Source organism: Acomys minous (genome assembly GCF_964271855.1).
Source record: "Acomys minous genome assembly, chromosome: 7".
Classification (NCBI taxonomy): Eukaryota; Metazoa; Chordata; class Mammalia; order Rodentia; family Muridae; genus Acomys; species Acomys minous.
The window spans coordinates 76,990,696-77,007,107 of record NC_140488.1 but is presented as its reverse complement, the minus strand read 5'-3'; the positions used below and the strand labels follow the sequence as shown (position 1 = coordinate 77,007,107).

The 16,412-nt window shown below is 42.0% G+C and overlaps 1 protein-coding gene across 5 annotated transcripts; it reads left to right on the top strand.

The window, feature by feature from the left end:
- Window positions 1-2,539: 2,539 nt before the first annotated feature.
- On the top strand, window positions 2,540-14,205 carry YIPF6 (Yip1 domain family member 6). 5 transcript variants are annotated; one of them, XM_084791069.1, is made up of 8 exons: window positions 2,540-2,676; window positions 3,542-3,644; window positions 5,266-5,394; window positions 5,614-5,692; window positions 6,272-6,314; window positions 8,471-8,596; window positions 9,399-9,556; window positions 10,685-14,205. In XM_084791069.1, exons 2-8 carry the CDS (start codon window positions 3,588-3,590, stop codon window positions 10,798-10,800), a joined length of 708 nt encoding a protein of 235 aa, XP_084647195.1. In that variant the 5' UTR covers window positions 2,540-2,676; window positions 3,542-3,587; the 3' UTR covers window positions 10,801-14,205. The 5 variants fall into 5 exon arrangements, with proteins under 5 accessions (XP_084647195.1, XP_084647194.1, XP_084647193.1 ...); XM_084791068.1 differs by lacking the exon at window positions 2,540-2,676 and adding an exon at window positions 2,775-2,906; XM_084791067.1 differs by lacking the exon at window positions 2,540-2,676 and adding an exon at window positions 2,977-3,146.
- Window positions 14,206-16,412: the final 2,207 nt, after the last annotated feature.

Here is a 16,412-nt window from a genome sequence, read left to right as displayed (position 1 = left end):
AAGGGGATGGATGTGTATATAGACACCAACAGCTCCTTTGACGCAAACCCACTCACTTCCTCTGGTGACAAGCTGTGGCCCTAGTGTGTTAGAGAAGCTCAGTGTCTCAGTTGGATGCCTGTCCTTACCGCTGAGAAGGAAACAGCTGCTACAGATATTGTGGCTTGAGCATGGCTGGCTATTAATACTACATCCTTATAGTCCAGCCTTTTGTTTATATTGTAAAAAAAAAAAAAAAGGAATGATTTTACCGGTAAAAGGGGTAGAGGAGGAGACTTAAAGGGGCAGTGGGTACCATCCTTAAGTCAGGGGAAAAGTGGGGATGGGGCTGCCTCATCTGTGGCTGAATCTTAAAAATTACATCCTTTCAGGTTCCCCTCTAAGGCCTATGACCTGCTGAGCAGGTTTCCTAGCTGTATGGTATCAGCCAGGAATTCCCTCCTGTGGGGCAGGTCTCAAATCCTACCAGCAAATAATCAGTTACAGACTAACAGTCACAATTGCATTAGTGGGCACATCTTGCCTGGCAGCTCTAGAGTGCATATTCTTTTTTTTTTTTTTTTTTTTGGTTTTTCGAGACAGGGTTTCTCTGTGTAGCCTTGGCTATCTTGGACTCACTTTGTAGACCAGGCTGGCCTCGAACTCACAGCGATCCACCTGCCTCTGCCTCCCGAGTGCTGGGATTAAAGGCATGCGCCACCACGCCCGGTTTAGAGTGCATATTCTTTATTAAAACTTTCATATTATAGCTGGGCAGTGGTGGCACATGCCTTTAATCCCAGCACTCGGGAGGCAGAGGCAGGCGGATCTTTGTGAGTTCGAGGCCAGCCTGGTCTACAGAGCGAGTCCAGGATAGCCAAGACAACACAGAGGAACCTTGTCTTGGAAAACAAAGCAAAAAGAAAGAAACAAACAAAAACTTTCATATTATTTTTAGTCTGGAAAACACGTTGACGTCTGTACCTTTGGGCCTTCATTTCCAGCATGACAATAGTTGTGATAACAGGCATTTTCTCCTTGTTGGTGGCTTTCAGGTGAAAGTCAGGTCTACCAAGATGTTGGTTTTGCTTTGGAGACAGATTATCCTTTGTTATGTTAAATTTTTATTCTGATTCCTATTGCATTAACATTCTTGTTTCCAGGAAAGAGAGAAGTGAAGATGTAACTAGGTAGTGGATCACCTGCCGAGGATTCATAAAGTCCTCCATTTAATTCTCAGCCCGAGAAAAAAAAGTTACATTTTCAGCATCAAGATAAGGATTTTTTTTTCCTTTGACCTTCTAAATGATCAGTTATTACTACTGCATTTCCTGCTTTGGAGTCTACTTTATATTTCTGAGAAAACAAATCTAAGTGAGCCTGGGGAGAAGGTCCTGCCGCACAAGCATGATGGCTTTAATTTCGACTCCCCAGCTCCAGTGTCCAAATCTATAATCCCAGTGTTAGGCCAGGGCCAGGTGGAGCGCTGGGAATGTAGGGGCAACATTAATGCCATATCCTATATGTAATTTATATCCTGCATTTAATACCATGTTCTGTATGAGAACTTGTCTCCAGGTCACTTCGCTTCTTCCTGCGTTCCGGGAATGACCACGCACAGCCATAAACCAGACCTGCTAGCAGTTTCCAGAATCTCCAGCGGAGAGATTAGCTGAGATAAAACAACTTCCCCGGAGACTCAGTCTCCATCCAACCTGCCTAAGGGACTGGGAAGTTACCACAGCCTCACCTACCCCTCCCCTCCAGGAACTGTGACCAAAATCTGCCCTAAAATTCTTCTGTTCGGGGTCGCCTGACTCCTGTGTGCAGGTGGACCCCAGCGCGCTGCAGCAATAAACCTCTTGCTTTTGCATCGACCGGATCTCCATCGCTCTCATTTGATGCTTCCGGGTATAGACTCTGCAGACCAGAGTCTTACAGTACTCCTTCAGCAGCCAGCTAATTAGCTCTGGCTTTAATAAGATACCCTTTCTCAAAATAAGGTGGAGAATGCTTGAGGAAGACACCTACCTTGACTTCTGGCCTCAGTACATGCACACACACACTTTTACACACACTATCTGTTCAAGGAAAATTATTGCTTTATATTTCTGCCAGACTTTATTTGCTAATACTATATTTGTGCATACATTTAAAAAGGAGACTGATAGAAAACTTTTAAATGATATTTTTTATCAGACTTGATACCACATTTATACTGGGTTCCTGAAATGAATGTGTAAACATCCCTTTTCTTTTCTCTAAGAACATTTTATACAGTGTGGGAATTACCTTGTTTTGAAGGCTTGAATGAACACATATTGGGTAAGCGCTCGGGTCCCTAACACTTTAGGGAGAGGAAGGGAGATTGTATCTTTGGCGCTTGGCGGGAAGCCTCTGCCTTAGACTGCGTTCGGCGGTGTGCTGCCTGGCTCGGCTGGGTTCGGCTACGTTCGGCTGTGCGCCTTTGGGCTCGGCTACGTTCGGGTGGGAGCCTCTGGGATCCATTGTGTTTGGCTGTGTGTCGCTGGGTTTTGCTGCATTCGGCTAGGATAGGCTGTGAGCCAACTAGGTTCATCTGTGCTCTGCTGGGCTAGGCTTGACTGGGAGCTTCGGGGATCGACTATGTTCGGCTGTGCGCAGCTGGGCTAGGCTGCATTCGGCTAGGATCGGCTGCGCGCTACTGAGCTCGACTAGGTTCGGCTGTGAGCTTCTGGGCTCGACTGTGTTCGGCTGTGAGCCTCTGGGCTCGGCTGCGTTCGGCTAGGATCGACTGTGCGCTACTGGGCTCGGCTAGATTCGACTGGGAGCTTCTGGGCTCGACTGTGTTCGGCTGTGTGCCGCTGGGCTCGGCTGCGTTCGGCTAGGATCGGCTGTGCGCTGCTGGGCTCGGCTGTGTTCGGCTAGGCTCGGCTGTGTTTGGCTAGGTTCGGCTGGGAGCTTCTGGGGTCGACTGTGTTCGGCTAGGATCGGCTGCGTTCGGCTGGGATCGGCTAGGTTCGGCTGGGAGCTTCTGGGGTCGACTGTGTTCGGCTAGGATCGGCTGCGTTCGGCTAGGATCGGCTGTGCGCTGCTGGGCTCGGCTGTGTTCGGCTAGGTTCGGCTGGGAGCTTCTGGGGTCGACTGTGTTCAGCTGTGTGCCGCTGGGCTCGGCTGCGTTCGGCTAGGTTCGGCTGTGCGCTACTGGGTTCGGCTGCTGCATTCCTTTAGGTTCAGCTGTGCGCCACCGAGCTCGACTGTGTTCGGCTAGGTTGGGAGCTTCTGGGCTCGATTCTGTTCAGCTGTGCCCGGGTGGGCTCGGCTAGGTTCAGCTGTGTGCTGCTGGGCTCGTGTTTGGCTGGACTGCCCTGGACGCTTCGGGGAGTCGAGCTTGAGCTCGTAAGGCGGAGCGCCATCTAGCGGTACCGGCCCCCAAAAGTGAGCAACGAGGAGCTCGGCCTTGAGCTCAGAGGCTACCAGACCACAGGGGTCAGCCTTGAGCTGCAGCAGCCAGGCTCAGGCGCTTCCGTGACGCCGCCTTCACGCAATAGCGTGCTGACCAGCCCTGCTCTCCACGTCTCAGGTTTCGCAAAGACGCATGGGAGCACCCGCGACGAAGGCGTGTCAAGATGGCGGAAGCGGAGGAGTCTCCTGGAGAACAGGAAACATCACCATCTAAGCCTTTGGTGAGCTAGATTACTGTGACGGAAGGGACCGAGGGTGAGGCAGAGCTCTTGGTATGGAAGTCGGGAGCGGGGCGAGGCTTGAGAGAGCTGGAGCTGCTTGTCTCTGCAGGCCCTTGCGTCTACAGCCAGTCATTACAACAGCACCTGTTCTTTCGGTTAACTGCCTTCCCGCTCCTTCCGCGGTCCTTCCGCGACTTTCTGTGAATCTCTCCTCCCCTTGCACACTCCAGGGATTCCTTGACTCCTCCATTGTGTTCAATGTTGGATGCTTTCTGAAGTATTTTTTTTTCTGCCACTGTTATTTTATCCAGACTTGTCACCAGCCATTGTCAAGTACTACAGAAGTAATGAGAAACTGCTTCCCACAGGACCTTGTCTTTTTATTGGCTTTAACTTGAATCATTACTTGTTCAGTGACCGTCGCAGGCTAGTTAGTATTTCCAAGTCGTTGTCATCTTTTTCAAGACATACGAGAGTAAGAGCCACAGCGCATACTATTTAAGAACGCAGAGCTTTACAGTCAAACTTAGGTGTACTAGAGTCCGATCACACTGAGGTGTGTGTGAGTTTGAGCAATTCATTTCAGCGAAGGGTGTTTATCTCTTAAACTAAAACGAAGATATCCGCCTTTAAGACTCTTCAGGAAGCTGAAAGGACATAACTTACATGAATGAAGGAATATAAGGAAGTCAGTGTTAACCTGTTCTACCTCCCCAACGGTATTTGCTTATACAGTGTTTGCTCAATAAATGATTCCATTTCCTTTGTTTCGAATTGGCAGCTTAACAGTAGAGAAATGAACTGAGAGCAAAGTGATCTTGATTCTAGTCCCAGCTCTGCTGCTTACTCACACTAGTTGTTCATTTTTTTATTCAGCAAAAATATTTATTGAGCATCTGTTGTGTTCCAGGCAGTCTTTAGGCCCCAGGAATGAAACTGTCAAAGTCTGTATTGAGTTTGGGGATGTAGCTCTGTGAGAACATGATTGCTTTGCATGCAAGACCCTATAGGTCTGATCCCTGGCGCTGAAGGGACAAGTTAATTTGGGTCATCTCATGTATCAATTGTGACCTTGAGTAAAATCATTCTGAACCCCAGTTTACTCATTTGGAAAATGATGAAACTCATCACAGAATAGGCAAAAGTCCACAAACCAATGCAAACAGTATGCTTACAGTGACGTAGTTACAGGTATACAGGTAACCTGGCTGTTTTTAGCTTCTCTTGACTCCAGACTGTTTTCATTTCTGTGAAGCCTATGATGTATGTAAATAGGTATGTTTGTATGTATGTATGAATGTATACATGTATGTATAGACAGGGCCTTACTGTGTTAACCAGGCTGGCCCAGAACTCATGCCTGAAAGAAACTGAATATTTGAAGGCAAGTGTCTGGCATTTACTTTCAGTATTTTTTTTTTTCATTTTATTCCACCACCTTTCATTTAAAGGGGGTGCTTGAGAATTAACTGTAGTACTTCATGTCAGTTGAGCTGACATTTACTTTTAGCTATTATGCAAAGCCCTAAAGAAAGATCCTGCCCCAATGCTAGGAAATAGTGATGCTTTTGAGACAGTTTGCAATTATAAGCTTAATTGTCTTTCCCCCATCTTTTCTCAGTTTGCTGGCCTTTCGGATATATCAATTTCCCAAGACATCCCAATAGAAGGCGAGATTACTATCCCAGTGAGTGCTCGTGCTCACGAACGGAACAGCTCTACACTAAATGAATCTGTTCGTCATACCATCGTAAGTTGCACTTGTTGAAAGAGCCCTTCAGCAGTATGGGAGGAAATAGCCACTAATACTTTGAAATGTTTTTCGTTGGTTCTTTGATTTTTCATATATTTTTCAATTGAAATGTAAGATTCTCCCTCTGAGTGAGTTGTTGCCATCTTCTTGGCAAATGGAGGGGACCGCGTGGTAACTTTGATTGGTACAGCACATTGAGTTGTTTTTCTCTTTCAGATGCGTGATCTGAAAGCTGTGGGAAAGAAATTTATGCACGTTTTATATCCAAGGAAAAGCAATGCTCTGTTAAGAGATTGTGAGTATGTGAGGTTTTGGAGGATTTGCTTCATATCATTTTATAAAGCAAAGGCAAAAGTAGTAAAGCTGATGCTGTTTTACAGGAACCAGCAGTTGTATGAATGAAATTTTCGGCAGAGTTTACAATGGGATTTTATAAGTTGAAAAACTTGGCTCCTTATATTAAGTTCATCAATAAATGTGAACTTAAAAAAATAGTCATAGCTGAACTTGGTAATATGATTCGACTCTAGTTGGGAATTTGAGGTGATTGTCACCTAAGTCCTTTGATGAGCTTCAGATTCTCCTCAGGCCCTGAAGGCACGGGCAGAAATTTTTATTTGAATATTATGTCCATGTTGGGGACAGATTGTCCATAGCCCTCAGTGTGCTAGAATGGGGATCAGGAAACTAAGACAAAGTAATTTATGAAGGAAACAAACCTTGAAGGGTAGGTGAAGACAGGTAGGGAGACAAAAATGGCGAAGGCTTAGGTAAAACTTGCTACTAGAGTTCTGAGTGGAAGGTAAGTATTAGGATAAAGATAGGAAATATGGCATTTTTGTTTCTTAGCAGCTTGTCTTTCATTTCCTTGTAGGGGATTTGTGGGGCCCATTAATACTCTGCGTAACACTTGCATTGTAAGTATTTACATTTCCTTTCTCATTTGAGCTGGGCATTTTTTTATTTTGGGTTTTTTTTTTTTGTTTTTTTTTTTTTGGTTTTCTTGAGACAGGATTTCTCTGTGTGGCCTTGGCTTTCCTTGAACTCATAGAGATCTGCCTGCCTCAGCTTCTGAGTGCTGGGAGTACAGGCATGTGCCACCACTGCCCAGCTGACTTTTTTTTTATGCAGTTCCAGAATTAAGTAAAATTTTGACTGGGCCTTTAGGGCCTCTGTCTGTCTGTCTGTCTGTCTGTCTGTCTGTCTTTCTATTAATTTATTCATCCTTTTTTTTTTTTTTGAAGACATGAGCTGTGCTATGTAGCCCATACGATTCTGGAATTTTCTGAGTAGCCCAGGTTGGCTTCAAGCTTGTGCTTCTCCTACCTCTCCCTTCTGAGTGCTACAGTTATAAGTATGCACCACCATACCAAAACTTTTTTTTTCCCAGGGCAGGGTTTCTCTTGTAGTCCTTGCTGTCCTCGAACTCTCTTTGTAGAGGAGGCTGGACTTGAACCTCACAGAGATCCTCCTGCCTCTGCCTCCTGAGTGCTGGCATTAAAGGTGTGCGCCACCACGCCTAGCTCATATACTCATTTAGATTATAATGTAGCATCACTTTCTTGTACTTTTAATAATCATAATCATATTAAGGGAATTAATTCTGTGCTTTGAGAGGATATGTTAAGGGCTCTTGAATGAACATATATACATATATATATATTTTGCAAGATCAACCTTGGAGCTCATGTAGTTTTACTACACTTATTTGCAGAGAAAACAGTAGGTCTGAAATAAAATTGAGTGACATGTCAAGTGACAGAACTAGGATCAATGTCTGGGTCACCTGCCTCCCATATTAGTTAGTTGTTTTGTTTTGTTTTGTTTTCAGCATACCATGCTCAAATAATAGACAACAAAGATTTACAGCTCATTCTTTGCACTTGATGGTCAGGATTTGAAATGGAATACACATAGCCAAAGAAAACAAAAGCCTCCACATTCTTCCAGGCCACATAACCAGATAAGATTTAATATATGACTTCTCTTTCCTATGTAGTAAGAGGTTATGGACTTTTTTAAAAATTAGGTTTCAAGGAAAACATACCAAATCTTAAGTATTCTAAGTTCAGAATTCAAAACATTTTACATCTGTTAAATTCTTAGACATAGAATATTTAAGTGAATCTTCAGTATTTGCTCAGTTTTCAAAGCAAAGTCCTTTAGTAGTGATATTTACATTCTTATTTTTTAAACTCAGCAACTAAATACGTTTCAAGACTATATGTTACTGAGCATGCGCTCTAAAACCTTAGTACAGGAATTGGAAGTTCATAGCTGAGGATGCTGCCTGTAATCCTGAACTCAAGAAGCTGAGGCAGCAAGATGACACGTTAGAGGCTCGGCCTAGGCCATAACGACAGACCTTATTTAAAAAGCAAGCATGTAAACAGTCAGATTTGCTAACAGCTAGAAAAGTAACCTAAGCACACAGAATATTGCTCTGATGACTAGAAAGGCCTTACTGCTATGCCAGCTACACCCAACGCTGTGTTGGGATGGAGGTCACATGTGAAAAACAAATCCCACTTCACATAAATACAGATTCCTTTTTGTTTTGCTTGGGAATGTAACCCAGGGCCTCAGAGATGCTAGGTAGATACTATACCACTGAGCTAATCCTGACCAGAAAGGTACTTTTTTTTTTTAACTCAAGAGCCTTCTGACTCCAACCTTCCCAGTATTGGGAATATGATAACAGACCACCAAACCCATCTTTAGAAATACATAGTGTTAGGTGAAGCATCCCAACTTAAAGATACTGTCAAACTAAATTTTAAGCTACTTTACATGTTATATGAACAACAACAACAATTGGCCCTTAAGTTCAGTAACTTCTGCTTGGGCTGAAGTAAGCAAGCTAAACATTCCAGAATGGTCAAAGAGCATTTGGATGTTTAAATAAGGAGACCTTGCCAGATTCTGTTAGTGTTTTCCTTACTACACAAAGTACACGTTACAGGACAGATAAAGTATGCATGTTCTAATGAGGTATACCATAGCAATCTGGCAAGAATGCATGCCTTTGTTGCTTTCTATAAAAGGTTATGTAGTTTTCATGTTGTTTTCTTAGGATGCTACAGAAAAATTCTATGGATGGAGAAAAAGATGGAGGACCACAGTTTGCAGAAGTATTTGTTGTCGTCTGGTTTGGAGCAGTCACCATCACACTCAATTCAAAACTTCTTGGCGGAAACATGCAAGTATCATGTGTATCACCTTTTTCCCCCTTTGCTAGGTAAACATATCATGGATTTTAGGGAAACAGTGCTGTTTTGATTTTTTTAAAAGAAAATTTGACTTAAGGACCGAATAAAAAGTTACCTTAACACCACTAGAATAGAGAGACACTTCATTTGAAATAAATTTTGGAGTTCACTGGTAAGCTTCAGATTTTCTCTCTAAACTTTGAAGTTATAGGCAAAATTATTCTAAGAAGATACATACATTTGGGAGTAACCTATGGTAAAAACACATTCTCAAATTGATCTCTAACTAGAACAGATTTAAAACTATAATAGAGGATCAATGGAATATCTCTAGGAATTAAAAATATATCATCTGATAATAGAATGTTGACTCTTGTTTTTCTTTTTATTTGTTTGTTTTGTTTTGTTTTGTTTTGGGCTCATTTGGTTTGCTTTGGTTCGGTTTTTTGAGACAGGATTTCTCTGTATAGCCCTGGCTGTCCTGAAACTCTCTTTGTAGAGGAGGCTGGCCTCCATCTCACTGTGCTCTGCCTGTTTCTGCCTCCCAAGCGCTGGGATTAAAGGCGTGCTCCACCACACCCAGCCAAAAGTTGACTCTTAAAGGGGCCTAGGGGAACAGGAAGAGTATAGAGAAAATGAAAGTGTTTGATACAGGAGACATGAAGTGACCATTAGGATAAAGGAAATCAGAGGAGGCAATGGTCCATAGAACCTATAGGACATCTGTACAGTAAGCTATGTCTTGATACTACTCAGTGATACTTATGATCTGTGGATGTGTGTTGTTTGTAGTTCCTTCTTTCAGAGCCTCTGTGTGCTGGGATACTGTATACTTCCTTTGACGGTTGCAATGCTGATTTGCCGCCTGCTGCTTTTGGCAGGACAAGGACCAGTAAACTTCATGATTCGGCTTTTTGTGGTATTGGTGATGTTTAGTTGGTCTGTGATTGGTGAGTATGCACTTAAATGTATAGTTCTAAAACACTGAAAAAAAAGTTAAAGGTAAAGAGCAGATTATGATCAATGAAATTCTGCTGTCAAATGAAAGTAGTACCCATGGAACCCTAGGTTCTAAATAAAGATTGAAGGTAATGGTGTCCATGTGTTGTGAGTTGGCTATCTGAACTTAGAAGATGTGGAAAGTCGCTAGGTATGGTGGTGTGCACTTATAATCCCAGCTACTTTGGAGACTGGGGCAAAACAATTGCAAGTTCAAGGCCAGCCTGGGCAGTTTAGCAATACTCTGTCTCAGAATGAAAACTTGAGAACAAAGCTGGGAATATAGTAATCCTTACGTCCTTGTGATAGAGTGCTTGCCTACTATCTCTGGGCCCTGGGCTCAAGATACTGTACCACCGAACTAAACAAAATAAACAGGTGTACATAGCCGCAATTTTTGAGACAGAATCTCTGTGTTACTCATGCTAGCCTTGGCCTGTGCCACTCTGTCTAGCCTATAGGCTTATTCTTGAGTAAGGAGATGAGTAGGCTTTGCGTGGATGGATAGAATCATAGCAGAGAAATGATAACTTGCAGGCACTTGGGAGGTAGGAGCAGGAGGGTTATGAGTTCAAAGTCACCTTCAGCTACCTAGTACGTTCAGGGCCTTGTTTGAAAAAGAATGACAATAGCAACAGTAACAAAACAGACCCCCCCCCCAATTAACGCACAAAAATGAAGGGAGCAGTGTAAGACCATTTAGCATAGGAGCAAATAACCTTACACATATTTAAAGCTGCTAAGCATACTTCGGCATCTTTCCAGAATAGGTCAAGAGACCTGCTTACAAAGCGTTTCTGTTCAAAATAGTCAAAAACAAAAAACAAAAGACAAAAAACTTTTGTAGCTTTAGTATTTGAAAGAAGCTGCCCTGGGCTATTGTAAGATGACAGATCTGTGAACTCTGCTTATGAGTGTGTCCTTATAGATGGAACCTAGGGCCTTGCCCATGCTAAGTAAGTGCTCTCCCGCTGAGCCACACACTCCTGCTTTGTAACTGAACCAATCACATTGGAGTTTAGTAAATAGTAGTTCTGATAATATGGTTATATTAAATAATCTTTTTTTGTTTCCTTTAGCATCTACAGCCTTTCTCGCTGATAGCCAACCTCCAAACCGCAAAGCTCTGGCTGTGTACCCAGTCTTTTTATTCTACTTCGTCATCAGTTGGATGATACTCACCTTCACTCCATAAGTCCGAATCCGCACACTGAGACCCAAGGAACTGAAGGTTCACCTGAAAGATAGTGGGTTACCAACAGCAACTTCCCCACTCTCTTGTTCAGTATTTGAGGTATTAAAAGGGAGCCATGTAGCACTGTTGTCATTTACATAAGGAACGGATATTTGCAAGGCTGTCCTTTTCCTCTTAATGTTATTACTTTCAAATACTTGTGCACATCACACATAGTAACATGCCTCCTTAAGGCAGGAAGGATAGTGTCACTGGTTCATTTGTGTGACAACCAGTGACTTGAGCAAGTAGATCCACTCTACAAATTCAAAAGAGTTGGTGACCATCTTTCAGCTTGGAGAATATCTGTTCAGGTGCAGCTCTAAAACACATTGCCTTATGACTGTTAGAATATGCCTCTTTTCATAAATAATAGTCTGTATCCACTTTTTTCTTTCCTGCCCTAAACATGAGAAGGCAACGGCAGAGGTTAGGAATGAGGTTTGTAGATGTGGGAGAAAAAACCATGCATTAACCAATTTTTAGATTTTGATCAGAGGTACTGCTATACTTGGTTTGTTTGTTTTTAAGCCAACGACATCTTAGGACTCAGCTTTCTGTCAAGTGTAATAGGAACTTGGCTAACATTCCTAGTTTTGGTTTGGTTTGGGGTTTTTTGTTTTGGTTTGGTTTTGGTTTTATGAGACAGGGTCTCTCTGTGTTAGCCTTGGCTGTCCTGGGCTTGTTTTGTTGTTCAGGCTGGCCTCAAACTCATAGCTGCCTCTGCCTCTCGAGTGCTGAGATTAAAGGTGTGCACCACCATGCCCAGTTTTTACATTCTAGTTTTTAATTTTTCTTCCACACCATGAAAATACAGTGCTAGCAGTCAGATATGCAACTGTCTTTTGAAGTTCTCAATGGGCCAATGGTTGAGCTTTTCTAAGTAGCAGAAGATCGTAGACATCTAGGTTCAGGGTTTGTAATGCATATTATCATGTGGATACCTTCCTTTAAGGTATAGCTAACATATAAGGTAATGTATAACATAGCTAAAAGGACCTATTATACCTATTATTTTGTATGGTCCAGCCTCAGACTAGAAAGGAAGGCTACATCAGAAGTGCATTTAACCAAATGAACATAGAGAATCTAGTGTTCTGAAGGCTGGGTAGCAGAAGGACACTTATATATGTGACGAAAGGTGAGTTGAGTTTACAGCTGCTGCCCTTCTGTAGTAGGCTCAGCGGCTTTTTTCATTACATATGGAGGAGTTTTTTTTGGGGGGGGGAGGCTGAGGAATAGCAATTTATTTTGTGTGTTTTAGACTTTATTTGTAAAGCGGATAAGCTCCCCTTTAATATGTACATTTTGCACACGTGCACCTACCTGTACTGTCATATATATGCACACAAGTGTGAAGGTTTTTCAGGGAACAGAACATCTGAGACAGGCTGATTCTCAGCTAAACAGGACTCCTGTAAGGTAGTAAGAACTGATGCCTTCTATATATTTCACATTGAAGAACTCTAATAGACAAAGATTAGGAGTCAGAGAACATTCATTGTAAATACACAGTTACTTACCAAGATAGAATTTCTTATTCCATGTGTTTCCTTTATCATAGAATTTAAATATTTATTAATTTTGGTATTTAAAGACTATCTTCATATACTATATAATTCTAAAAACATAATTTCTCCCATTCTCAGAGTAACCAAATGAGCAACACTAGGCCAAATGTGTTCATGGGACAAGTTACGAAGCATTACTCAGTTTATCCTCCTTGTCCCAGCCTTGTCTAATGGTTTGGGGGTATATGAATTCATTGTAATTTATCTTCTAAAGTATAAACCCTGTGAGGATAAATCTGGTGTTTCACTCTTGAGTTAGTAAAGGAAAAAATTTTAAACTAAGCCTAATTTTTGAAATTTGTCATAAATTATCTCTTTCCATTATCTGAAAAATTTAAATGTTCTACTGAAATATCTTTCCTAAGTTGTTTTCCAATCTGCCCAAGTAATTATAATAAAGAAGTGACCATACTTCTCAAAGGAAATTTAATCTTTACTGGATTTTACTCAGGTGAAACATTTACTCTGAAATTCTTAAGACCATAAACTCTAATGGTTTGGGGGGGTTAGATACATTCAATAGAAGGCACATTGACTCTGTGTGTTAATCGTTTGCTCTTGAGTGATTTGATGAATGGTTTTATATGGTTTGAAATGGAAATGTAGGCCTGAAGCCGTAGAGCATTTGCCAGGCATGCACAGTACTCTAGGTTCAATCCTTGGCATTGCCAAAAAAAAAAAAAAAAAAAGTGGATAAACTGTAGGCTTAATTACATTTTTCTGGAACTGAATGAATGATCAAAGGGTATAAATATTTTTAATATATGCAAAAAGTGTGTTGCTTTCTGTGACAAGTGAAGTCCTGACTCTGGAAATTGTAATAGAGCTTTTCCTGGTTTGCTGCAAAGGCACATGGTTGATTGTAGAAATGAAGACTGGCAGGGCAGAAACATCCAGCAGAGGAACTCCTAGTCTAAGATGGAGAAGTTTCATGCTTCTGGTGAATTCCAGCTTTTGGTTATCCCTGCAGAATGTGCATGGGTATCATAGCCAGCTCGGATGACCGCCTGCAGCTTCTACATCTGAGACCGTGACACTGTCATTACCTGTCTTAGCAATAGGAATGGTGAAGATTTGATTCAATTGGCATTCTGATTACAAGAACTCTACTGATAACAACGTATTTGAATGTTGTGTTTCTTAAAAGTCATCAGTAAGTGTGTGTGTGTGTGTGTGTGTGTGTGTGTGTGTGTGTGTTGTGTGTGTTTGGGGCCTCAAAGTTATGTAAGTTGAATTTGACCTTTTCATTATGGGATCTTTTGTTGGGCAAACTTACATAGCATGAGACTGATAAGCATTTTACTGTTGACTCTGTCTTATAAATAGTACCCCCCCAAATGTGATTATAAAACTAATAAGCCTGTACTTGGAGATATAATATAATCTGTGACTTTCTGCATTTGAGCTGCCTGCTTATTTCTGGAGATGAAAATGAAAAATTTTCAGTTGGTATTTTTGGGTACCATCAAGTCATACTGGTTGATGTTCTAGTATGGTTTGAGCACTGAATTGATCCTTAACTAGGCTGCCAGTTTCTGAGATGGTTGGATGGAAGTAAATGTATGAATGTTGACGATCCCTGTATGTAAATTAGAGACCCTTCTCTAGATTCTGTGTGCTTTTGTTATAAGTATGAGACTGACAGGGATAATAATTTTATGATTATTAATAGCTAGCATTCCGATTATTAGTAGCTAACAGTAATTGGGAATTCACTGTATGCCAATTTACCATTATAATTTTAAAAGATGTTTTGTAATAGCTTTATTAAAGTACACAGTACCATGAAAATTCATCCTTTCAAAGTGTGCAACTTCGCAGTTCTTGCTATATTCACAAAATAACACAACGGTCACCACTATCTAATTTGAGAATGTCCATTTTTATCACTCTGCAGAGAACCCAGTCATTCCTGTTCTCTAAGCCCCTTCAGTCCTTGCCAACCACTGGTCTGCTTTCTGTCTGCTCATCTGGCCAGGCACTGGTCTTAAGGCTTGCTCTACTTCCCCCACTCCTCAACATAAAGTGCTGTAATTCTCATTTTACAGTAGAAAACCGAGGCACAGAAATGTTAAGTGGTTGCGCAAGGTCATACAGGAGTGAACTGATGGTAAGAGCACATTAGATGAGATGCAGTTTGTGTTGTACTGTTAGGCACATGGAATGAACACGGTCCTTCCCAGGGCGTGTCTCCTCTTACTACCCTTTGCTCCCTAGAACTGAATGCAGGCAGATATATCTTGTCCTTTTTTTTTTTCCAGAGTTATGGAACTCTGGCATCTGAGCATGGAAAGCAGGTGGACTTAGACAGCTTTGCAGCCCTTACTCCTCCTTGACCAACCCTTTTTCTCCTTTTCCTCTTTTCACACACATATAATCTGTTTTTCTTTTTAAGTGTGAAGAATCAAACTACTTTAAAAGTTCCATTCCACCTATACATAGTCTGTTTCTCTTAAAGTTTGAAGACTCAACTACTGCTTTTAATTTTCTAAAGCAATGGTTAATGCCTCAAAATGTACCGTCTCTTCAAATGTTTATAGTCTAAGGGTGTAAGTCATTACATCGGGTACGGGCTATATTTCTGGGATTTAAGATTAAAGTCATTGGAGAACTGAATGCCTTTCTATTTGGATAGATGTGATGAGAATAAAGATTTTGCCTTAATGATGCTTGTTCATTTCTGGTCATCTTTGGTACTCTAATCCTGATCTTTTCTATGAACAATAGACCTGTGCAAAGAAACCTGTAAAATGGTTTATGAATGTTGTACATGGCAATAAAAACATTAGAAAAGGGAAATTTGTGTCTGCCTGTGTACTGAAGGCACAGAAGTACTTGCACTTTTGATGGCAAGGTGATACATGTATTCTAAAGAAACAATATCAAATGTGTAGTGCTGTGGAACAAGCTTAAAGGAAGTCACATTTGTTGAGCAAATACGGTATGTCAGGCTCTATATTAACCCCTAATACATTGTATCTCCTGTATTCATAACAGCCTTTTTGTAATTAAATGCAAGGCCAAGCCCATAAGAACAATGAGGACATCAAAGAGTGAAAAAAGGTTTCTTGGAGCAAATAGTCATTGAAAACTTAGGGAGTAGTAACAAATTATAGAAATGATCCCTGAAGCTGGGGCTTCAGGTGGGTCCCCTAGTAAGGGGAGCAGGGACCGTCTCTGACATGGACTCTGTTGCCTGCTTTTCGATCACTAACCTCCCCCTCCCCCTCCCCATGGGGCTGCCTCACTTGGCCACAGGGGAAGAGCATGCTCTCCATCGTGTGACTTGGTGTGCTAGGGTGAGTTGGGGAAGGGGGATCCCCTTTTCCGAGGAGTGGGGGAGGTAGGATAGGGGGAAGAGGGAGGGAGATTGGGAGCTGGAGGAAAGGAGGGAGGGGCAACAATCGGACATGTAAACTGAATTAAAAAGATGTATGAGGGTATAGAAGTGGAGTTTGCTAGGAAGTAGACGCCCTTCAGCATAATATCTTGCTGAAAGTAGCTTCAAAGCAATATGCAAGTACATGGAGAACAATTGGATTAAGAGGGAAGTCGAGGTAGGGGAAAGTCCCTGTAAAATTTGGAAGCCGGAAGCGTAGAAGAATGTGTGCTTCTGAGAACAGCTGAGTAGGTGCTTCCTCTGGCTGGCAAAGTGATGCTGTTTTTTTGAGGACTGCAGATACAAGCCTGCCGGGTAGCAACCATAGCTTACAGGTGTCAGTGTTGAAGGAGCATGCTATCTTGGACCATCTTGATGCGTGAGTGGCATCAAAGGGCAAGAGTGAAGGACTAGAAGTATATTATATACCTCGATTTCACATGTTTTCATCTAACACTTAACCCCATAAGGATGCTGCTATCTTACAGTGCTGAGGGTCAAACTCAGGGCCTTGTGCATGGGAAACAAGCGCTCCACCACTGAGCTCTATCCCTGACCCTTGGTATTTTGAGACATTCTTTGCTTTGGCCTCCTGAATATTGAGATTACAAGGTATATACATC

Bases quoted from the DNA above. Each gene is read 5' to 3' on its own strand.
- YIPF6 (XM_084791069.1), top strand. From the start codon at position 3,588: ATGGCGGAAGCGGAGGAGTCTCCTGGAGAACAGGAAACATCACCATCT. The intron at 3,645-5,265 runs GTGAGCTAGATT...ATCTTTTCTCAG, and splicing joins CATCACCATCTAAGCCTTTG to TTTGCTGGCCTTTCGGATAT. The intron at 5,693-6,271 runs GTGAGTATGTGA...ATTTCCTTGTAG, and splicing joins CAATGCTCTGTTAAGAGATT to GGGATTTGTGGGGCCCATTA.